The following is a 23,901-nucleotide window of genomic DNA, read 5'->3' as shown; positions in this document are numbered from 1 at the left end:
CCTCTATCAAGTGTCTTTTAGATTTGAGCTGTAAAATTACATAGCATTCAAGTTTTCTAGTGCTCTTGGAAAATCTTAAATATTCTCTCAACCGATAACATTTATTTGATGTCCCTGTGGCTGTTGCATATTATGAGTTTCATGCGATGTTTGTTGATGTCAGTCTATTGTGCAAAATCAGCAAGAAATTTTAATCTTTTTTCAAATGTATTCATATGATTCACTCTATATGGACAACAATCTAGGAATCTATTCACTATTTTTGTTTGGAATTTATCTCTTGTTCTTAGTGAATTACTGCTTGTGGTATGATCTGTAATTTTTTTGTTTATATATTTTTTCTTAATGGCAGAATAATTTCTCTTAATTTTGATACTCATTTTCTCACTGTTATTTCATATTCTATTAGATTTATTTCATTCATTTTCTGATTTCTGGGAATTAGGAAAGACAAACATTCTCTCTATCATAGGGATAGTTCAGTTCTGAAAGGGAAATGTATTTTTGAGATCATAATTTGAAAACCTCTGTCCTGTAGACCTTTTCAAAACATCCCAGAGCTCTGATGCTCATCTTCAGCATCTTCCTATCTCCTACTTTGTGAACTACCTTCACCCTCCTAAGCCAGTGCTGTTCTCACAGCATCAGACCCAGCTTCTCCATCGCCTCAGGTTCTCTCTGTGACAGGGTCTCCCATACTCTCAGCCAGGGCCATGGCTGAACACACCATTAAGCAATTTAGAGATGAAAGAGAAGGTACCTTTCATGTACAGCCAAACCACTTGTTTTATTGACATGAACCAAAAGATCTTTCCAAATTTCAGTTAAAATGTGGCAACTGAGATTTATCAAATACACCTTTCCCGTGGTAGAGGGAGAATATATGGTGGATTTATCATTGTATACACTTCATTAGTTAGTGTATTTCTGACAAGGGAAAACTTCTGTTTTGATTAAGCATCCAAGAGAACCAAATCTGCTTAGGATTTTACAGATCTGAAGACTGGAAAGAATTTCCACAGACTAGCTTCTGGTTTGTACATTTCAAATGTTGTTTCTTTTCCACTACCCCATACTGCTGATACTGAGTGCCAGGGGACACGTTCATACTGGGACATGATCTCAGATTTTGCATCTTTGTATCACAATGCTGGGCAAAGTGGCACATTGGGAAATACATGTAATCCTGGAAGCCATTTTTACATAAGACAGCTAGTTAACTAAACCTAAGTAAACTTAACTAAAGATGAAGTGGCTGCAAACCACATACACATATCCTACTAAACCAAAGCTAAATGGATCCCCAACTCAATTTCTTCTTAGCCAGATCCTAAAAATACCATGGCCACTCCAACATCACATGACAGAAGAGAAGGTGTAGACCAAGGGAAAGTTGGAGTAAAGAGTCAGCAGACTTAAGACTGGTTGTGTTACTTAACCAACTCTTATGGGATGCAGTAAAAGTGGTTCTAAGAGGGAAATTCATAGCAATATAGGCCCACCTCAACAAACATGAAAAATCTCAAATAAGTAATCTTAAACTATACCTAAGAGAACGAGAAAAAGAAGAGCAAGCCCAAAGTCAGCGGAAGGAGAAAAATAATAAAAATTAGAGCAGAAATAAATGAAATAGAGACTAAAAAAAGCAGTAGAAAGGATCAATGAAACTAACAGCTGGTTCTTTGAGAAGATAAACAAAATAAACAAACCCTCAGCCAGACTCACTAAGAAAAAAAGAGAGAAGGCTCAAATAAATAAAATTAGAAACAAAGAGGAGAAATTACAACAGATACCACAGAAATAGGATTATAAGAGAATACTTTGAAAAACTATATGCCAACAAATTGGATAACCTAGAAGAAATGGATAAATTCTTAGACTTATACAACCTCCCAAAACTGAATCAAGAAGAAATAGAGAATCTGAATAAACTAATCACAAGGAAAGGGATTGAAACAGTAATCAACAACCTACTAAAAAATACAAGTCCAGGACCAGATGGCTTCTCTGGAGATTTCTATCAAACATTCAAAGAAGATTTAATACCTATCCTTCTCAAACTGTTCCAAAAAATTGAAGAAAGCATAATGCTTCCTAATTCATTCTATGAGGCCAACATCAGCCTGATACCAAAACCAGACAAAGACAATACAAAGAAGGAAAATTACAGACCAGTATCACTGATGAAAATAATAGATGCAAAAATCCTTAACAAAATATTGGCAAACCAACTACAGCAATGCATTAAAAGGATCATACACCATGATTAAGTGGGATTTATAACAGGGATGCAAGGATGGTTCAACATCAAAAAATCAATCAATGTGATACACCACATTAACAAAATGAGGAATAAAAAATCACATGATCATTTCGATAGTTACAGAGAAAGCATCTGACAAGATCCAACACCCATTTATGATAAAAACTCTGAATAAAATAGGTATAGAAGGAAAGGACCTCAACATAAAATATCTAGGAATAAATGTAACCAAGGACGTGAAAGACCTATACACTGAAAACTATGAGACAGTGAAAGAAATTGAAGAAGACAGAAAAAAACAGAAAGATATTCTATGCACATAGATTCGAAGACTAAACATAGTTAAAATGTCTATACTACCTAAAGCAATCTACAGATTCAATGCAATCCCAATCAGAGTCCCAATGACATTCTTCATGGACATAGAACAAAGAATCCTAAAATTTATATGGAACAACAAAAGACTATGAATAGCCAAAGCAATCCTGTGAAAAAAGAACAAAGCTGGAGGCATCACAATCCCTGACTTCAAAATATACTACAAAGCTATAGCAATCAGAACAGCATGGTACTGGCACAAAAACAGGCACACAGATCAATGGAACAGAATGGAAAGCCCAGAAAGGAAACCACACATCTATGGAGAGCTAATCTTTGACAAAGGAATCAAGAACATACAATGGAAAAGAAAACTCTCTTCAATAAATGGTGTTGGGAAAACTGGATAGCCACATGTAAAAGAAGGAATGTAGACCATTAACTTACACCATATACAAAAATTAACTGAAAATAGATTACAGACTTGAATGTAAGACCTAAAACCATAAAACTCCTAGAAGAAAATATAAGTAGTACATTCTTTGACATCGGTCTTAGTAGCATCTTTTCAAATACCGTGTCTACTCAGACATGGAAAACAAAAGAAAAAACAAACAAATGGGACTACATCAGGCTAAAAAGCTTCTGCAAGGCAAAGGAAACCATGAACAAAATGAAAAGACAACCCACCAACTGGGAGAAAATATCTACAAATCATATATCCAACAAGGAGTTAGTCTCCATAATATATATAAAGAACTCACACAACTGAACAACAACAACAAAAACAACCCAATCAAAAAATGGGCAGAGGATATGAACACACATTTTTTCCAAAGAAGATATATAGATGGCCAACAGGCACATGCACAGATCTTCAACATCACTAATTATTAGGGAAATGCAAATCAAAACTATAATGAGATATCACCTTACACCTGTCAGAATGGCTGTAATTAACAAGACAAAAAATAACAGCTGTTGGAGAGGATGTGGAGAAAAGGGAATGCTCATACACTGCTGGTGGGAATGCAAACTGGTGCAGCCACTATGGAAACAGTATGGAGAGTTCTCAAAAAACTAAAAATAGAAATACCATATGATCCAGCTATCCCACTACTGGGTATTTATCCAAAGAATTTGAAATCAACAATTCAAAGAGATTTATGCACCCCTATGTTCGTTACAGCATTATTCACAGTAGCCAAGATGTGGAAGCAACCCAAGTGCCCTTCTACAGATGAATGGATAAAGAACATGTGGTATATATATATATATATATACAATGGAATACTACTCAGCCATAAAAAAGACAAAATTGTCCCATTTGCAGCAACATGGATGGACCTTGAGGGTCTGATGTTAAGTGAAATAAGCAAGACAGGGAAAGACAAATACGGTATGATTTCACTGATATGTGCAAGATAAACAAACACATGGATAAAGAGAACAGATTAGTGGGTACCAGAGGGGAAAGGGCTTGGGGGTGAGCAAGAGAGGTAAAGGGGCACATATGTATGGTAACAGGTAAAAATTAGACTTTGGTGATGAGCACAATGCAGTCTATACAGAAATTAATAAACAATAATGTACACCTGAAATTATGTGATGTTATAAAGCTTTATGACCTCAATAAAATAATTGAAAATAAAGAAACAAAAAATACTTATGAAAAATTTTCAAAACACATGCCTTGTCAACACATTGATTGGACCCTCTCTGGACCCTGGAAGGGGCCCATGCAAGTAAGGGACCTTGCAGCTTAAGCTTCCTTACATTCATGATAAATGTGATGCTGACCATGAATATGGGAGAAAGGCAATAAAAAGGGGCCAGAGGCAGGGAAGCAGTCTGATTGGAGACTCTCAGAAAGCCCCCAAGGGCAATACACTCAGGAGACCAACTCTGACAATCCCTCCAACAAAGATGGGATCCCATCATGTGGCTTCAGTGTCTGCCTGATTTAAAGATTACATCTACTGCTTTTTCTTGAAACAAACAGAACTCCCATTACATATCAAAATAAATCCCCAAATAGATGATTTTAAAAGTTAAAACAGGGCCCTGTCCCATGACGTAGTGTTTAAGTCCAGTGTGCTCTGCTTTGGTGGCCCAGGTTCACAGGTTCGGATCCTGGGTGTGGACCTACACCATTTCTCAAGCCATGCTGTGGTGGCACCCCACATACAAAATAGAGGAAAATGGGCACAGATGTGAGCTCAGGGATAATCTTCCTCAGCAAAAAAAGAGGAAATTTGGCAACAAATGTTAGCTCCGAGTGAATCTTCCTCACCAAAAGCAAAAAAAAGTTTAAAACATTATTTTTTTAAACTCACAGTTCAAAATTGTAGTTTAAAAAGATCATTGAAAACTTGTAAAACAAAATAATGAAAGAAATTACACAGGAAAAGTTGATGAATCTCATTATACATAAATCTAAAAATTCCATATATCAAAGTAAAACTGCAACTTAAAAAATAACTTGTCACAATTATTAGACATGGCTTCATATCTTAATATATAGAGAACAGATAGAAACCTTTAAGAAAGACATTAAATAACTAAATAAAAGACATTCATAACTAAATAAAGATGGGCAAAAATGCAGACAATTCACAAAAGAAGAAATAAAATGACAAACATATGTAAACTAAATTAACAATAAAAATGTAGTTTTTGAAGGTCTATAAAACTGAGGAAGTTTAAACAAAGAAAACCTATAAAGACTTAATGCTAAGAACAAGGTTGTGGGTGTAACAGGCACTCGCTATACAGCAGTGCTGACTGGAATATAAATCAGTAAAACCTTACGTGGGGGAAAAAAGACAATAAAATTCATTTGTCTATAACCTGAGAGTTCGTTCCTACAAAATGTCATTATCAAATGTTAAATTTAAAAAACAACTGTTTCATTGGAAAAAAGAGGATTGGGCCTGGAGACTTTCAATAACAAAGTACTTTTGCTATAGGAATATTGGTGACAATATTTTCTTAAGGCTATATCTGAATATCTATAAATTATAAACACCAGAGGACATTAGCATATAATTATGTCAAATTTCTGCTTAAGAGTATATAAAGGCCTTTCTTTTCCACAAGCAAACTCATTTTGTTACCACAAGCACTGTTGTGATAAACATTACAATCTCCTCAGGACTTCTTCATTTTCATTCCCTTTATCATCCATTGTCATGGGTAACAAAGCACAAAGACGTCTAAACAAAGCAGCCCTGTGGCTGTAACTGCAGTTTTTCCATCTGGCAGAGAAAGTTGCTGACATCGGTTACCCGGTGCCAGAATGACTGGCAGAATGTAAAGGGCTCCCTAACCATGCAGTCCTGCTCTGAGAAAAAAGGCCCAAGGGTCTTAGAAAAGTTCTTCTATACTGACCAATCTTTCCCCTTCAAGAATCAGTCCCAAAGAAGTAGCCAGAATCGGAACAAAAATTAATTATTCAAGCTTTATTTTTTCATTTCGGAAAAATCAGAAACATTAATGTCGAAATTCTGAAAATTGCTAAGTAAATTTGAACATTGCTATCATAGAATATATAGGTCAGCTTTCTTTGGCTCACTTTCTAATGGCTCTGAGTTGGTCTCTGCCTTCTCAGACCTTCTCCTTAGATTCTCTTGCCTCTGAAAGCTGACAGTTACTGAGCAGTTCCATTTGTGCTGAGGAGAATGAACAGTGACTCCTTGATCCCAGGGGAGCAGGTGCAGGTACAGGTCTACACATCCTCACCTTTCTCTGCAAGGTATCTGGAGGATAGATCTGGGGACACCCATCAAAGCACAGACGGATCTAGAAAGGCTGTGTGTGTGTGTGTGTGTGTGTGTACAGGGGAGCACCTGGCAAAGCCTAGAAACCTGAGGGCGGCAGGGTGGGGAAGGGGGGCGTGCATCCACGTGCTCTCTTCCACGGTGCAGGTCTGTGAACAACAGGTGCACCAGGGACACACTCTTCTTCCTTCGTTGGGATCTAGACTGTATTGTTTCTGAGAATTAATATTTGAGTTGTGCAAATCTTGCTCAGCAATTACCTGCACTTGGCACTGGTGTATGGCAATCTCAAAGGGATGAAATTTAAGAGAATGAAACCTTACTTTTCACTGTTTGGTTAGATTTAAAATGTCACAATCCAACCCTGAGGAAGGCCCCCAGAAGCCTGATCTTGGCTGAGTGACTGAGACTTTAGGAGATATTCTGCTGGAGATGATGTATGGGAGGGATTATCCGAAGGGACCAGAGGACATGGAAAGGGAGTTCTCCAAAACACAGAAGTAAAGATTCGCCTTGGGCAGGTCTGAAGGGAGACGCTCTTCTCAGAACAGGGAGATCTAAGGAAAGGGGTTGAAACTAGGAACTGGATGGAGGGTGCCCGTCATGGCAATCTCTGGAAAAGTTTAATTCTTTTATCCTTTTTCATTAGGACATGATGAGACAGTCATGAGAAACTTCCCATTTTCATCCCTTTGCACCCTCTTCAGTCAACACACTTCAGGAAAGTTTGGTACAATGTATTATGAGGTACAACAGTAGGTGCTGCCTGCTCCAGCGACACCTTCTGTGGAGGTCTGTGTTGAGGAGGGCACTGACGCAGAGGCAGGAGAGAGGATGCTCTTTCCCAAATATACCGGAGGAAGGGGAACCTTGAATGGCTGACAGCTGCCCTTGGGGTTACACATGCAGTAGTTCATATAATCTTCATAAGAACTTTTACAACGTACTTGTTTTTGACCCCCTACTCCACAAATGAGGAAACTGGGGCATAGAGAACTAATGTAGCTTGGGTAACTTGGCTTAGGGCTCACTGCTAGGAAGTGGGTGAGACCTTAAGAACAGGTCTGTCGTTCCAGAATCTGTGTTCTCAGTGGCTGCACCAGAGCTTCTCAATCCAGCATGCAAAGGCACTGCTGAGAATGATAGAGATGTGCAGAGCTGCTGAGGTCCTCAGAGAAGGCAGAGGGTCCACCTCCACCCCAGCCACCTCTGATGTAGGGAGCCTCTTGTCTTTTTCTCAGTGTACCTACAAACATGATGGTACCTACTCATGTCAAACGGGAAAGGTTGAGAAGCTCTGCACTAGGGGCTCCTGCTTTCCATCTCTGGATGCTAGTACCCACTCCACCCTGGCCAGGATTTCATATAGATCTTTGTAGATGGACTGGAAGGAGCCTTACCTTTTCTGACCCTTGGAGTCTCTGGTCCTAGAGAGTCGTGGCCCTGCGGTTGCCCGGAGGCCACCTCGTCGAAACTCTGCCATCCCGGGTGCATCAGTGTTGAAATTTCCTGACTGAGTTCTTCGGATTCTGTGTGGAGAGGCATCCATGGAGACTGTCAGGGGACAGTCTGCAAGCACGAAGTCACCGCACCCCCTCCTACACAGGGCTACGCAAGACAGACCTAGAACTCTTGATGGCTCTGCCTCCTAGTGCCTCCCCAGAGGTCAAGGATCATGACCTGAGACAAGCTCCTTGGCCAGATCCAAGCCTCAATTCTAATCCTGCCTCTAGGATTTGGGCTACTCCCCATGGGCATCAAGGTTAAGGCTGATGCCTGGTAGGAGGCCCCAGTCTTCAAAGATTTCTCAAGACACAGACTGACCCCTAAGAAGGAAGAACTTGGTCTCATCCATGTGTCTGTCCTAAAGCACATGTGGTGTAAGCTGCAGAGAATGTGTTCAGGGTCTGAGGGATGGGTGGGATGGATGCCTGGAATGAATGACATGTAAGGCAAGAGGCTATATTTAATAGATGCCTTTCATAGTTCTCCTTCTCTGGGCCCTAAAAAATAACTTGAATTCTTCTCTCTAAACATGACAACTTTGTTTTCACTGCTGTCCCAACATTTAATTGAACAAGGGTTTATGCAGACTCTTTGGCCAGTCAAGAAGAAGAGTAATTCCCAGGAATATAATTATGATCATCACCACCAACTTACTTTCCCCAGAATTTCTTGATGCCTTTGGGACTCCGTTTACCATCTGGTGTCAGGGGAGACTGGGGGCCCGACTCAGTACCAGATGACGTGGATGAGAGGTCATTGGCCATGGCAGTGTCGTCCCAGCCACTTTCTGTGTCTCCTGAGATTGAAAGAATGTAATGATGTGTGAATGAGAGGAAGGGACATACCCTCTAGAAACCTTCTCCCCGAAGCCTAGGCCATCTTCCAGGGAGAGTTGGGAGGAGTCTGCCCAGCTCTGCCTTTAGGGCAGAACTTTACACCAAGACCTCAGTAGAGGCTCATGCACTGTCCAGGTTCTGGCTCTGAGGAATCAGTGAGCTTAAGGTTTCAAATCTTGGTGAGCTAATGTTTTCGAATTCTAAGGGTTTTGGGTCCCAGTACTGGTAGGTAACTCCAACAAGGAGCTTGCTCTCTTTTCCCCAGGGGAGATGCGGACATGCAGGCAGGAGGGGGACCTGCTGACTGTTTGGGAGGGGAGGGTGTCAGGGTAGGGAAGCAGGGGCTTTCTCACTCTCCACCTCACCTGGAAGGGTACAGTACCTAATACAGGGGCACTGACACTCCGGCCGCGATCTCCAGCCAACCAAGAAGCAGAGAAGCCACATGAAGAAGCAAGAGAGGCCAAAGTCCAGCCCACCAGAGTTATAGGGAGGCAAAGAAATAAACAAAAGAGTCATCGAGCAAGAGAGAAAAACTCAAACAGAAAGAAAAAAAAATCCCACGAGGAAGGATAGAGGGAAAGGTGACTGAGCTCGGCCCACAGGGTCAGCGCAGTGAGGAGGCCTCATGTGAGGGGACCAAATGCTCCTGGTGCCACTTCCTGGCAGGCTGAGGGATCCACATGCAGGGAGAGGGAGGGAGAGTAGCAGGGACTGAATATACTGGGCCACACGCAGCTCTTGTGCGGGTGCTGGGCTCACTTAGATCAGACTAGAATAGTCTGAAGCTGCTGCAAGTGCATAGTCTGAGTGTCACGAGGACATTCTCCATACTCATCCAAGGGCTTATCTGGAGTTCCTGCAGCCAAAGGCAGAACTGGCCAAGGGAAGAAGCCAACACCTGGGCTGGGACAGGGAAGAGCCAGGGATGAGAAGTCAGGGGTAGGAAGAGCTTTGCCTGGACCAGAACATTCCTTCCTGGGCCACACTGGTCTGCTGCTGTTCAGAAAAGATAGCCTATGATACATGAAAAGCAGCAAAACCCTCCATGGTTTCAGGTCCTAAACACCAAAAGGATCCCTGTGGACTGACATCCTTGCCCACTGGCCACTGCCTCCATTTCTCTAAGGAAATGCTCTCCCTTGGAAGAGTGCATAATATCATCCTACTGGTAATAGGGAGGCTGCAGAGAGGAAAGCAGAGACAGGAGAGAGAGGATCAGGACGACAGAGGAAGGAAGAATGAGGGACAGGAAGCAGGGAACAGGGTGTCTAAAGAGGAGAGAAAAGAGGAATGATGGGAAGACAGGAAGGGGTCAAGAAAGGAGAAATTGAAAAAGAAGGAAAAATAGAGTGGACTACTTGCAGCTGGAAAAAAACGAGGGTGGCCACACACCCTAGTTTGCTGGGGCTCTAAAGCGTTTACTGAAGGAAACAGAGCACCAGTCAGTGAGCCATCAACTCTGAAAGCAGGACGACTTGTCCCATCTACCCCACCCCCACCATTCTCTGATTGTGGGCTCAGTGGTGGGCACAGGGATCTTGTGCAATAATTGGAAATGCTAAGGCTGCTGCTCCGGGGCTGCCAGCGTAGGGGCCTGGACACTCACTCAGCTTCAGCAGGCTGCTCCCTGCCGGGTCAGGCTGGGAGGCAGTGGAAGTAGATTTGGCAGCCTCTCCATTGGGCGTGGCTCCTGAAAGCTTCCCAGGTAATGTGGGGTATTTGTGCTCTACCAGGAAAGGACTGTCCTATGGGAAGAGGAGAGAGAGAGAGATGCTGAATTAGCCGTCAGTCTCAGACCCATCCCAGTTAGGAAATCTTTGGATGCAGGAACCACTCCCTGTTCTCCAAGAGCCATTTTTCACTCAGGCCGACTCAAAGACCCCTCAAAGATCATTTAGTCTAGGACAGGAAAGGGGACCAGAGTTCCGAGAAAGGAAGAAACTTCCCCAAGGCCACACGGTGAGATAGGGACAGAGTCAAGCCTAAATCCAGAGCTGCCTGCAACTAGCCCTAAGCAGGAAGTGAGGCGTCTTGCAAAGGAAGACACTGCCATTTAGCCTGCTGCTCAGAAGCCCAATGAACTGACAGCCATGAACTACCCTTTGAGTTCTTTGAATATATAAATCAGAATTCTAATCAAACTATACCTATTGCTTCATTACATATTTATATTATATAATATTATACATTATATATTAATTTTATTTATGGATTATGATAATAGTTATTTTGAAAAATATCAGGTTAAGGCAAATTCAGAAGACATGCGCACTCTTGGGGAGATGACAACAGGAAACAGGCCAGAGAGCTACATGCTCACACAGAGGTCCCTTAGGAACTTGGGATCAGAGTTTGCATGCGGTTCAGCCCCAGTGCAAGGGGCCCTGTGCTCAGACCCTGGACGTGAAAGGGTCCCAAAGAAAGAAGTCGATGTAAAGGGGAAGAGGAACTGCACTTAATCGGTCAAGAAGGATATAATGGCCCCTCAACCCCAGTGGAATGCATTTGAGTGAAAATAAGAGAGAAATTGAAGTAGCATTACCGAGGGAATCAACTGCGGATCACTTGATTGGACCCAGAGGAAAAGTAACACGAAAGACAAAACCAATTTCAAAACTGACAAGTCAAAAAAGTCATAGGAGGTTTCAGTGACTGAGGTATCTTTTGAAGTCTCATTTAGTAAAGAGCCCAGTGCCCAATAAATTTCTGAATTCAGTTTGTTTATAAATGCCTGTCCTAGAAATTGTTTGAAATCCAACTCATTCGCTGAACACGGAGTACTAACCCCCTCTTAATAAGCTCAGAAAGGAGAGACATGGGAAAAGTAGACTAAATTCTCAAGGAATTCTGAAAAAACTGGCTAGTGAAGTAGAAATAATCAGATCCTTGAGAGATGGAGACTACACAGTTTTTAAGTTCATGATGACTCATGAGGTCAAGATTGGACCTGATCAGACATGTGGCTAAGAATTCCAAATGCTAGTCCATGCACCAGCTGCTTCATAATCACCTGGGACACTTACAAAAACCATATAAATTCCCAGGTTCCACCTGATCCCACAAATCAGCCCCCCTGGGAGTCTGTATTTTTATCAAGCATTTCAGATTACTCTGATGCACAGTCAGACCCAGGAATCACTGACTGTAGGGAAGGCAGCATTCAAAAAGCTAGAGAACTGAAGGGCATGACTCCACATTCGATGTTATACAGGAAGTACGGCAGAGAGGAAGGGCTCTCAAAAACAGATTTCCGGTTGAGTCATCCCACATGCCCACCTAAGACAGGGCAGAGACCACCAAGGCCACCGAAGTGGGCTGCCCTGGAAGCTCGCTGAGGAGCTGAGATGTAAACAGGGCAGTACCTAATCCAAGGATGGGCTTCAAAAGGTGGCCCAGACCTGTAAGAAAGACAGAACAGAAAAACAGAAGGAACTGAGGGCAACAGAAAGGGCTCTTCACTCTGTTCAGCCCAGAAGAAAAGCTGGAAAGGAAGGACTCACTGCCGGAGAAGGTCGTGCAATGTCAGGATGTGACACAGAGGAATCAGAAATGCTTGGATCCAGGTCTGCTTCTGCTTCCCCAAGAAGAATAAGCCTGGTTATAGGGAAATGGAAACCCCAGCCAGAGAGCAGCATGTAACTGATGACCCAGCTGCCCTAACTTAGCACAGAGAGAGTCAGCACAACAGAGTAGGAACAGCACAGGCTTTGCATCAGACGGATTGAGGCAAAACTCTTTCTCTTTAGCCTCTCAGAACCTCTGTATTATTGTTTCTAAATAGGGAACAACAATTCCTGCCTCAGGCCTAACACACGAGGACAGCACATAAATAGAGGCACAAAAAATATCCTGTGCCCAGGGCCTGGAGTGACAGCAATGACTACAAGAGCAGTCCCCAGATGAAAGAAGGCACAGGTCAGACCCCATCTAGAATGTCACATTCAAGTGTGGTCCAGGGCACAAGTTAGAGGAGACATTGAGAAACCAGTGCTGATCCTAAGGACCCTGGATAGAAACTGTAAAGGCTTGTGATCTGTGCACATGAGAAGAGGATGTTTAACTCAGAGAGGGCCAGAGAGACTTAAATTCTAGAGCTGGGAGGAGCAGGGCAGACTGACTTATTGCATGGGCTCCCGAGGGAGAGCCAGGATCAGCAGATGTACATTTTAGGGAAGTCCAGAGACGTATCGAATAGACAGAGCTGGAAAAGAATACAGGGGGGATCTTACAATGGAACGAGCTCTCAGGCCCACAAAGCAAGGGCCGGACACCAACGTTAGGGATGCTGCAGAAAGATTCTTGCACCTGTGGCTGAGTGCACTCCCGTGTTTTTTAAACACAACACATCAGCACAGAAAGGATGAGAGCTGTCATATTCCTCTAATTGTATGCTGAGATCATAATATCCCCCTTCCCAGCAATCAGATCTACACTGCCTTGTTAAAGATGAATTTCTCTGAGCCTATAAAATGGAGGAGATAAGAATAAATCCTACCCCACAGATAATGGAGGTGAAAGCACATTACACAGCTGGGTGCACATGTGAAGAAAATGGGAGAAGAAGTTTTGTCTTTCCTCTTGCTGTCTTACCCCCTACAGTTAACGTATTTTAAAGGTACAAAAGCTGTAACTCATCAAATGAAAACACTCTAGCAAACAATGTAACCACAAATACGTGACAGGGACATGCAGGTAATATACCTTGGGTTCTACCACTGGGGAGAGTTGGTTCCCATCGACAGACTGTGGAATGGCAAGAAGGATGTCAATTATGTGGAGAGAAAGAGACCTGTGTTAGTCACAAACAACAACTCAGGACCCCCTGCCTGCTTAAATCTACAAGGCTCATCCCCTCCCTCCCCATGTTTATGCCAGGGAACCAATATCCATGAAGGAAACACAGCCCACATCATGGACGGATGCCCAGGGCAGCTGCCAGCAGTCTAATGGGGGGAGCAAGAGGCACGTGACGATGGGAGCAAAGCCACTGAATGGGCCCGTGGCTCTGCCGGCTCCAGCCTTTATGGTGTTCCATTGTATCACGAGGGCTGGTGCACTGCTAGAGACCAGAGACTGTGCCGCAGGTCTCAGTGAAGGGGCTCTGTCAGGGCGGGACTCCTTGGTCTCCAACGACCTCACTCAAGACCCTGCGACCCTCCCTCCAGCACAGGGGTATTGACTGCTCTTGTAGTCATTACTGTCACTCCAGGCCCTGGGCACAGGATATTTTTTGTGCCTCTATTTATGTGCTGTCCTCGTGTGTTAGGCCTGAGGCAGCCATTGATCAATGGCTACCCCCTATAAGTGGCGACAAAGCCCTCCTCATATCTTTCTAGACTCTCAAAAAAGCTTCCTCTCTCCATCCTGTAAATCATTCCTTAACTCGCTCCTGTGATCATCTCCTGTATCCACATTACTTCCTCATTCAAAATCTCTGCAAGGCTTCCCAGTGCTCTGGGGATACAGGGCCGGTATTCAAGACCCTCTCAGGCTTGAACTGATTTCTGGCTCTGAACTTACCTCTTCCTGCTCCCCACCACTTCCCAAATCTGCCTGTGCCTGCCTCACCATCTTCTCTTGCCAGCTCCAGGCAGCATTTCCTGACTTGCCCTGCTCTGGGATGCCTTGGGCTGCACCTGACTGGTTTTCTCAAAATCTTCATGTAATTCCTGCCTCCCCATCAACTTTATAAAACCCTCTACAAAGTAGGGAGCAGGACCTCTCCTGTATATCCCAGCACTGCTGGGCACAAAGAAGTAACTCGGTAATCTTTACGGATAGACATGGGCTGACCTTATCCACAGATTCACTTCTCAGGTCTTCTAGACTACAAGAGAGTTTTTTCTGAGCCCTGGAAAAACACAAAAGAAAGTGAAGAAACAGTTACTAGAGAAGGAGGTATATGGTATCTATCGTTCATGCAGAGTTTATTCCAAATGTTTAACCAGGAGTCTCTTAAGTGGGCTTAGGGTCAAGGTCAGGAAAAAAACCACACTCTCCTCATAACTGTTACACATGAGATGAGGCTGGCCCATCTTGGGGGAATAGTCTGGTCTGACAATGTGTTGGCGAGGGCATGAGAGCATCGCTTAATTCCAAATCAGAAGTCCTTGGCATTCCTTGAAAATCTAGAATACACTCAATTCGAGCCTCAGTGGGAGCTGACTGTTGTGTGGTCGTAAAAGAAGACTCGCAGTCAAAAGAGAGGAAAGGTGCCAACACTGCCTTGTCTGTGAGCCTAAGAGTAATCCAGGGAGGAGGGAGCTGCGCCACCTCAGAGTGGAGATGAGCACATCAGCCTCCACAGCTCCAAAGCATCACCTGCGAGGATTCTCCAACCCTCTGCTCTGGCTCTGTACGCCCTGACTAATCTGCTCAGAGGGATTTACTTTCTCATGGGCTGTTTTGCAGAGAAGGGCACCAATTAGATAGAGAACAGGCAATATCACCAGTGGTCACAAGGGTTACCTTGCGATAAGTCTCCTTGGCAGTGATATTTCTCAGTTTATACGACTAAATCAGTATCTGGTAGTACATTAGTCTCTTGTGAGTCTGGTCAGTATGAGTTACTCAATGCTGACTTCCTCCTGAGTGAACGCATAAACCAAATTTCTTATTCTACAAAATTAACTGGGCAAGTGTTCTCTTGTACACTACCATACTTCTCTAGGGCTAAAGGCTCAGGGGAACAATGGCTCTCTGGAAAGTGGGGTTCTGAGAGTGTAGGAGCTCTAGAGACTCAGCACTATTCTGGGGAAGCTTCCATCATGCTTATGACCATCTTTTTCAGACACCTTGGCTGAAAGGCAGCCTGTTCCTGGCGGTGGGGCCTCCATATCTCCATTACAGGGGGCCTACCTTGGAAATGAGTTTGAAAATGCTGACATAGGGAACTAGAAATAGGTTCATTTTAGAGGGAACCAGTGGCAGCCAAATGACTCCATAGGCCGGCCCATTATAAGTTCATTGCCATGTGAAGCCTCCCCAACACAAATGGACCAACTTCCCTGTAGGAGAGATGACTCCCCTTAGATGGCCTGGATTGTCACAGGGCTAGAATCACCCTGAGACCAGGAAGCCTCCTTCCAGAGAGGCTGAGAGAAACAAGAGACACACGGCACAGGATGCTCTCAGCTCCAAGGAGCCACTGGAGGGCACAGACATGTTGCAGCCACCTCTACTTTGAGGCTGCAACCTCTGGCTAGATCTCTTCTCAGTGACTATGACCCAGACCCTCAGCCTGGGTCCCTGGAAGGGACTCTGCGGCCAGGGGAGGTAGGCATGGTTCATGAGTGCTCCATGGTTTGGGCCCCACTGTGGCCACTGCCGGGGCCTGGAGTGATGCCCTGACAATGGAAGGGTGGGTGTGCCCAGGACATGGTGGCCGTGCTCACCATGCACGGCCAGTCCCTGCCATGTCAGGACCCCGAGAGGAGCCTGAGGGCACAGTGGCTCCAGGGAAATGCTCGGGCCTCCTACCTGGTTTCCAGTGATTTCTGCGGTAGTGGAGGTGGCCCCACTGTGGGAGAACTACATCTCGGAGGCATCTGCACCAGAAACAAAGGAGTCACTGTAGAAGACGGTTACTGTGTGGAGACCCCCCACATCCTTTCCCCTTCTTTGGACGATTCCTCTTGAGGAGTTACATTTCTGCCCCTGGGTACAGTCATGGTGGCTATGTCAATAAAGGTGGTTTGCTCTTTCAAGATGCCAAGGAGGTGGGCATAGTGAACAACGTGGGCCAACCTGTCTCTCCTTCTTGGGCCTATGTTCACATCCTGGAAGTAGAGCCCTGAGACCGGAGTCCCTGGGGCTCTGGCCGCCCCTACCCTTTCTGAGCTTGGTTCTTCAGCTTGCCTTTCATTCAGTGAGCAACTGCACACCCTTTCAAAAACCTTCTTTTTTAGCGTAGGTTAGCCAGAGTAGTTTGCAATGAGCAACACTGTGATCGACATAGTCACTCAACAAACAGGAGCAAAATCTACTGCCTGCCAGATTCTGTGCTAGGTCTGGAGCAAGCACTTCCCACACCAGGAAGGCAGATAAATTAATTACGATAAAAGATCAATGTAACATGTGCTATGGCACTGATACCTAGAACATAATATGGGGATACAGGGGAGAGAGAATACTTCTCATTGGTGGGAAGGTTAGGAAGGCTTCAGAGGGGAGAGCACTCGAGCTGAATCTTGAGGAATGAGAAGGGCTTGGCAAAAAGGCAAGAAAGGCAAGAGCATTACAGGCGGAGTGAACACGAGCTAATGGTGGTATATAAGGACACAGTTTGGTGTCTTCAGCGTTGCACTAACTGCAAAGACCACCTCTTTTCTCTAGAGCCCAGTACCTTTTTGGGCCACTACAGGAAGAACCCTGGCATTATAATACAGTTGTTAAAAGCCTGGGCTTTTTGGTCAGATAGACCTGTGTTGAATTCCAGGTTCTGCTATCCACTTGCTACGTGACCAAGAGCAGATTACTTACCCTCTCTGAGCCTCAGCTTCACCACAATAAAATAAGGATCCCAATGGGGTGTCATGAGGTGTAAACGAAGTGAGCTATGAACAGTGCTCATCACAGTGCCCACGCAGAGGTACCGAGCGTCAGTTACTACTATTTTATTATTGTGAGTAATCTGGAATGCTTGTTCTGATGTGATAACGGGGTCACTTGGTGACACTTTTTCTCTCCCCTTGATTAAAAAGGTTGAGCTGGACCACAAAGATCCTTTTCAGTTTGACCATTCTGGAGTTTCACAAACCTTTTAGATTCTGGGCTGAAGCCCCTTCTGCACGTTAGATCTGTATCTACGAGTTTATTTGCTATTTGTATCTAGCCTACGTCCAGAGAGATGCAAATAATAGGATCAAATTTTAAACAAGCAAAAGAGAAAGAAAATCTGTATGCTGGTTACAGCGGCTGGAGGGGATGTCTGAGAACTAGGCGTGGACCACTTCAAGAGCTGCAGTGCTCTCTCTAATTGAGGAAGACACACTCATTCATTCAGCAAATATTTGTTGAATTCTACTGGGAATCAGGCATTATTGCAGACCCTGCAGAAATAGTGGTAAAAAAACGAACACCACCTTTGGTCTGTGCTTACATTCCAGAGAGGAAAGACAAAAAAAAATATAAGCAACTGTATTAAAAAAGAAAATTCCTATCCTTGAAAGGCCAGTATCCACTATGCTGTCCTTGTTGACCAGATGACAGGCCCTTTCCACCTCAATTCTCTCCCCAAGGCCTCTGGGGCAACTCTATTGATTTAACTTTTCACCTGTCAAGATTTATACCTGACAGGTACCTGCGAGATTCTCCCTCAGCCTCAGCATAAGCTCCTAGGGCCTCCTGAAACCCCACAGCATGGATGGAAACAGCACCTCTGGCTTAAATAAGTCTTCAGGGCCTTTATTTGCAGTGTTCCACTTTCTGAAACTTCCTTCCAGTTCTTCCTCATTGATTGAGAGAGTTCTTTCTGAAGGCCCTGAAAGCATCAATGCAGAGGATGATCACCACCATATGATCTGTTTAGAAACCTGTAATTGTACCACAAAACCCTAACATTGTTTCCCAAAAAAACACAAAAGGGACATTAAGAGTGTAATTCGGAACATTTTTCAGGGCAGTGGAGCAGGGACTGCCTTAAGGGTCATCTCAAGGTGAAAGCTCATGTGGAACAGAGAGACGGTACCCCCTAGTATTCCTCTCCAACCTTCTCATTCCTTGGCCACAGGCAATCAGGCTCCAACTTGACCCAAAGTATTAGAGAAAACATTGCTGCAATGTGTGTGTGTGAGGCCAGAAGTGGCCCTGGGTGGCGACCAGTCAGTCATAACCCAGGCTGGGACTCCGCTTCTCCCCAGGATGAGGCAGAAACTCAGCCAGAAGCCAGAAATCAGAGATTGCTGAATACCCTCAAAGCAGCCTTCTCCCGTGTAACATCTGCTTCCCGGAATCTGTGATGAGAGCCCAGGTCAATGGCCTGAACAAGGCAGGTAGCCTGGCATATGCCCCACCAGGCCCATAAGAAGACTAACGCTGCATGCGTGTTGCATCCAGTCTGGGCAGCAGACATAAACACATACGGTTCTCCCTGCCCTGTGACTTCCTGTGGGGAACCAGGTACCCAGAGACTCCAAGAAGATCTCAAAGCACTTGGAACCTACTGGGGGAGCTTGTAGATTCTCTGGGAGGCAGACAAGATCTAATCCCCAATGAGGGTACTGAACTGATTTGCAATCCAGGTTTGACCACACTGACTGAATCTGAGGGGTTTCCTGGGAAGATACAGAGAAAATCTTCAAGGGTAGGGATTCCCAAGGGCTCAAGTTGAAGGCTTTATTTTCTTGGTGATCTGGATAGTCCCTGGGAGTTCTGAACTGACTGCCATTTAAAATTTTTGGAAATCAACAGCTGCCAATTTGCCACTATCCAGAACACTCTAACCAGCTCCATTCTCCAGCAGAGAATCTTCTCCAAACGAAGATGAAGAATCTTCTGGCAGGACTGCCCCTAGATTTAATACAGCAGATGGAATGAATGTCTTTGGGAGAAAATGGTAGGCTCCCCCTTGCTCTTACCTTGAGTTACCATCACAATCTCCTTCACCCTTCGGTACTGGTTTAACAGCCCTGTAAGCTCCTCTATCCGACGGTCCTGTCACAGTGCGAGAAGCATATGTCAACACCACCACTGCCACCTCAGGTGATTTCATTTTGGGGCCCAGGCTATGTTCTGGGCACAGTGAGAAGAAATGCTGTGTGGAAAATGGAGTGTTCCAAAAGGAAACACAGTGTCCAGGCCCCTTCCTGGAGCCTGGGTTCTCAGTGGTCTGCTTCCTAGGCAGCTGCAGGCAGCACTCTTGCATCTACCTGAAGGCTATCAGTCCAGCTCTCAGCCATAAAACAATCCCTGCTGGACGTTGCCTTCAAGAGGCTTACACATTTCCAGAAGGAGGAAACTCACTGTCTCCCTACCCTCCTGAGGTAGCCATTGAAATTTGCCTCCTGATCTGGGCGTTGCCCTCTGGAGCTACACTCATAAAAAGACTCAGATAAAGCTGTTGTACATATTGCAATATCCTCACCTGTTCCTTAGGAGTCTGAGGTTTCTTCTACAACAGAGGAAATTCCTAGAGGGGATTATTTCCTTTAGCAAAGGCCTAGGGACTTGGGAGGCCACACAGATTTTCACGTTAGACAAAGTTAGGTGTGAATTTTGGCCCTGTCATCTACTGTCACCCAACCTTGGGCAAAATTACTTAAGCACTTTGAGTCTCAGTTTCCTCAATTAAAATGCAGGGTTGTGATCCTCACAGTTGATATGAGGTGCTCTATAGTCACAGAGGCAGCTGTTTTATGATTATGCAGGAAGAATGTCAATTATGCAAAGAATATATGAAGACACAGTAAACTGAAACACTGCATGCTGCCCAGTGTCTCTATGATGGGTCTATCACTAGATCGTGCACTTGGGAGATTGGTGGACTGTTCTTGAGTTTTTCCAGGAGTCTAAGCAGCAGCTATGACATTGGCAGTAACCACAGTGGTATTTTTTTCCTCACACCAGCACGGACAGGCACAGCCTTAATTTGCCTTTGGGAGATTCCATTTAGGCAAAGTTCCCAGGCATCAAAGCCAAAAACAAGTGGCTGAGCCAAGTCTCTGGTAGACAAAGGCTGTTCTTCTGACACATCCCTGAGCCACTGGCCTGATGGGCATGGCCCTGTCCAAAATATCAGAGACAAGCAGGGACCAAACAGAGCCAAGGATGTCAGCAGGGAAAGGACAGGGCTGCCAATGACCGTCTTACCTTATCTTCATTGGCAACAAGCAAAGTTTCCATCCCCATTTTCAGACGTTGAATTTCTTGGTCTAAAAGAATTTAGGTGTAGAAAGAATCACTTACATAAATGCAGACAACTATCCCCACATGCTAAGATGTGAAGACTTTCCATGTGAATAAACTGACATGGTCTCCTTTATGTCTTTAAAGAACCCATGATGGTGTCTGACATAGAGTCAGTCTCATGAAATATTTGTTGGAATACTCAGTGAAGGGAGCTAATATTTTGCCTTCTCTTTATAGACATTTGTGGGAAAAAATCAAAATGCCATTTGCTCAAAAGTGACACAGAAAAACCCCCAAATATTTCACAACCAACAGCTCACAAGAAAACAAACATTCATCCTTTATAACTTGAGTAGGCATATACCTGGGCTGCTAACTAGTTTTAGGGAAAATCATAAAGTCCCATGGATTGTAGCAGAGGAGAATTTAAAATAAGGGGAAAAAAGTCTACAGCTGAACACAGACTGGAAAAGTGACTATGTAAAAGGGTTGGATGCTTGGCCTAATTTAGAGGTATAGTCAGAATTGACTAACAAATCTTTAGATGCATCTATAAATATATTAAAACAAGCCCTACGGTTAAGGAAAACAATCTTATTTCATCATAAACCTAAAGAACTTCCCTATGGGATGAGGGATCTGTGTCAGTCTGTGGTGAACAACACATGGCATTCTCTCACTTTAGACTCAACAAGGACTCTCTTGACTTCTTCCCAAACTAGTCTAGTGAGTCAGGTCAAAGGCCAATGCCGAAAGGAGCTGGAGGTCATTCTACCAAATATTTGTAGGTCTAGAAATTGGCACATAGTTAAGTTTTCCCAAAAGGACCTACACCCATCCCCAAATTGGGTATTGCAAAAAGAGAATAAGATGCCTCGATAAAAAAGTACAGGAGAAAAGGGAACAGAAGTATAGGCACCCCATTTCCTTTTCGGATGCTTGCCACATCCAACAAGAATAGGAAGAACAGATTTATAGGCTTTGTGTGAATAGTTGTAGGGATTCATTTTCAGAGGAAAGTAAGGATCAGCTCTGCAGCCCAGTTTGGGGTTAGGGGGAAGCCGTAAGCTCCAGATGAAGACTGGCAAACCTTGATGCTTTGGGCAAGACCCAACTGAGCAGCAAATGACCAAAAAAAAAAAAACCCAAACAAACAAAAAACAGCTCAAGAGATGTCTGATGATGGAATGGCATAGAGCCTGGAAGGCTTAGACTGTAAGGAAGCATGGGGTGCTGTGGGAAGTCTGCCTGGCCCAGAAGTCATGGCCTGGAGTGCTCTCTGGCACAGAGAGGCTAGAGTATCTTAGGGAGACCCAACTTCCACATTAGGCCCTGGAAGGTAGATGACACACTCAATGACCTAGAAAGACACTGAGAAAGGCTGAGCGATGGGATGAGCATATTGGTCACTAATTTCTATCTCCAGCTTAAGCCATTGTTTCATGGCTACATGGTTTGCCATCTGAGTCAGGGATCCAAGCTAAGCAGTGCTGAAGCGAAGGCGAGACTCAGTAGTGGGGCCAACCCACAGGGCTACATAATCTCCCCCAGCTCTGCAGCCTGGTGGTAAGAGGAGAAGTTAGAAGGTGTGTCATCATTTTGTATACAAGGCAAATAGCTGTAAATATTAAATATGTGTTAAGAGTATTTGAGGATTTATCCTCTATTTTTAATCAGCAAGACTGGAACTCCTCAAGGACCATTCACTATTTTTTCATGTATTCAATAAATACTTCTTAGGAGCCTATCATGTGCCAAACACTGTGCTAGGCTCTGCAGATATGGTCTTAAACAAGACAGACACAGTTCCTGACCCAGAGTGAGGTCAGCAGTCTGTTCAAAGAGATCTCCCCAAATATAACACAGATAAATTATAAAAAGTGCTATGAAGGAAACAAAGAGTGCTCAGTTAGAGAAAAATAGGATTGGGGGCACCTACTTGAGGTAGGGTAGCCAGGAAAGGTCTTTCTGAGAGGTAACATTTAAGTTGAGATTCAAAGAATGAGAAATAACTGACTTGTTTCTGTAACCTTAGGGCCTTATACGAGTATCAGGCAGGGATCCATTAAATGACTGAATGAATTGCCACAGCCTCCCCTTTAGTGATGACACAAAAACAAATCCTTTCAATCAAGTGAAAGAGTAAAAACTCCAGAGGTGGCTGCACAGAGTTTCAATGATCAGACTGCATCTGAGAAAAGCCTTCGGAGCTGTCTTCTGGACAGGGCAGGGGTTCATGGCAATGATTCCGCAATAGAGCTGTGCTTTATGGGCCATTCACGCACACACATGCATGCATCCATTCACTTGGACACGTTCACATGCATACACATGTACATGCACATTAGCATGCCTACTCACACCGGCATACACATACTCAATCATAGACACACAGAAGAGAGGGCCCAGGGGCCACTGCATTCTGTCACAGTCAAGCTAGGTACCTTTTTCTGCATGGTTGCTGTGGAGAGCTGCAGTCCGGGAGAGCTGGCTGTGCAGACGCTCAATTTCTGCATCCTTCAGGGCCACCTGCTCTTGAAGCTGGGCTACCTCAGCCTGGAAGAACAACAGAGGATCCCTACTAACAGACCATGATAAAGTGCTTCAAATCAGAGCCCAGGACCAACGAGTCCTAGGACATGTTAGGAAGTTAGCAGCAGAGGTGCCAGAGGTCAGCAGTCAGAGGTGCTCACTACCCTCCCCACAAGGTGGAGCTCTGCCGAATGAACTCACTCTTCCTGGCCAATCTGGACCTGCCCATGGCGCTGGCCATCCACCTGCTTTTTCTCCTGCATCCTCTTACTTGACCAGGCTATTTCCCTGCCCTGCTCTCTGAAGCCCAAACACCACTGAGGTCCGAGGAGCTGCAATTGTGTGCTCCTCACACAATGGGAGGGCTGCCCTTGATCCAAAGATGGATATTCTCTTTCTGGACATGGTCTTCCTTCTCCCAAGATATTCCTGCAATGGCGTGTATGCACACTTGTAACAAGCGTCTGCATCTTTCATTTTTCCACCCCATACAGGAAACACAGTGGAAATCAAATCACCACCAACAGACAGAGTGAGGCAAGAGTCCCCTGCCTCAAACACTCTCCCAGCCTTTATGCATAGTCACTGCCTCTGCCCAACCTCCAGGGACCTGTGAACCCTCACCCACATGTAATTACATGCAAGCATTCAGATGGGTTGAGCATACATACTTTTATAAACAAAGCATGTAAATACAGCCACAGAAGTGCATACACACATTCATATATGTACACACATGGGGAGCTGCATTGGGTGGTTCCCACATCTCTACTAAGTACAACAGTTAAATTTCACACATAACAGGCATGGTTGTCCA

At 44.4% G+C, this 23,901-nt stretch overlaps 1 protein-coding gene across 50 annotated transcripts in view; it reads right to left on the bottom strand.

Annotated features, from left to right (window-relative positions):
• The window catches only part of PPFIBP2 (PPFIA binding protein 2), a 146,191-nt gene that overhangs the window by 16,167 nt on the left and 106,123 nt on the right, over positions 1-23,901 (bottom strand). For 25 of the 50 annotated variants that reach the window (XR_011441096.1, XR_011441097.1, XR_011441094.1 and 22 more), the window contains 11 exons: positions 22,997-23,108; positions 20,514-20,575; positions 19,283-19,358; positions 18,083-18,186; positions 16,185-16,252; positions 14,499-14,556; positions 13,407-13,448; positions 10,312-10,450; positions 9,085-9,117; positions 8,521-8,662; positions 7,761-7,889 (listed from right to left, as the gene is read on the bottom strand). Coding sequence is in view for 46 of the 50 variants with exons in the window: in XM_070274630.1 (XP_070130731.1) it covers positions 7,761-7,889; positions 8,521-8,662; positions 9,085-9,117; positions 10,312-10,450; positions 13,407-13,448; positions 14,499-14,556; positions 16,185-16,252; positions 18,083-18,186; positions 19,283-19,358; positions 20,514-20,575; positions 22,997-23,108 (965 nt within the window). In the remaining 4 variants the exon portion in view is untranslated. The remainder of the gene's footprint in view (positions 1-7,760; positions 7,890-8,520; positions 8,663-9,084; positions 9,118-10,311; positions 10,451-13,406; positions 13,449-14,498; positions 14,557-16,184; positions 16,253-18,082; positions 18,187-19,282; positions 19,359-20,513; positions 20,576-22,996; positions 23,109-23,901) is intronic. The other 25 variants (XR_011441098.1, XM_070274635.1, XM_070274632.1 and 22 more) reach the window with 1 other exon arrangement.

Source organism: Equus caballus, chromosome 7 (assembly GCF_041296265.1).
Source record: "Equus caballus isolate H_3958 breed thoroughbred chromosome 7, TB-T2T, whole genome shotgun sequence".
In the NCBI taxonomy this organism is placed as follows: domain Eukaryota; kingdom Metazoa; phylum Chordata; class Mammalia; order Perissodactyla; family Equidae; genus Equus; species Equus caballus.
The sequence above is the reverse complement of the archived record's forward strand: the minus strand, read 5'-3'. Positions and strand labels throughout refer to the sequence as shown.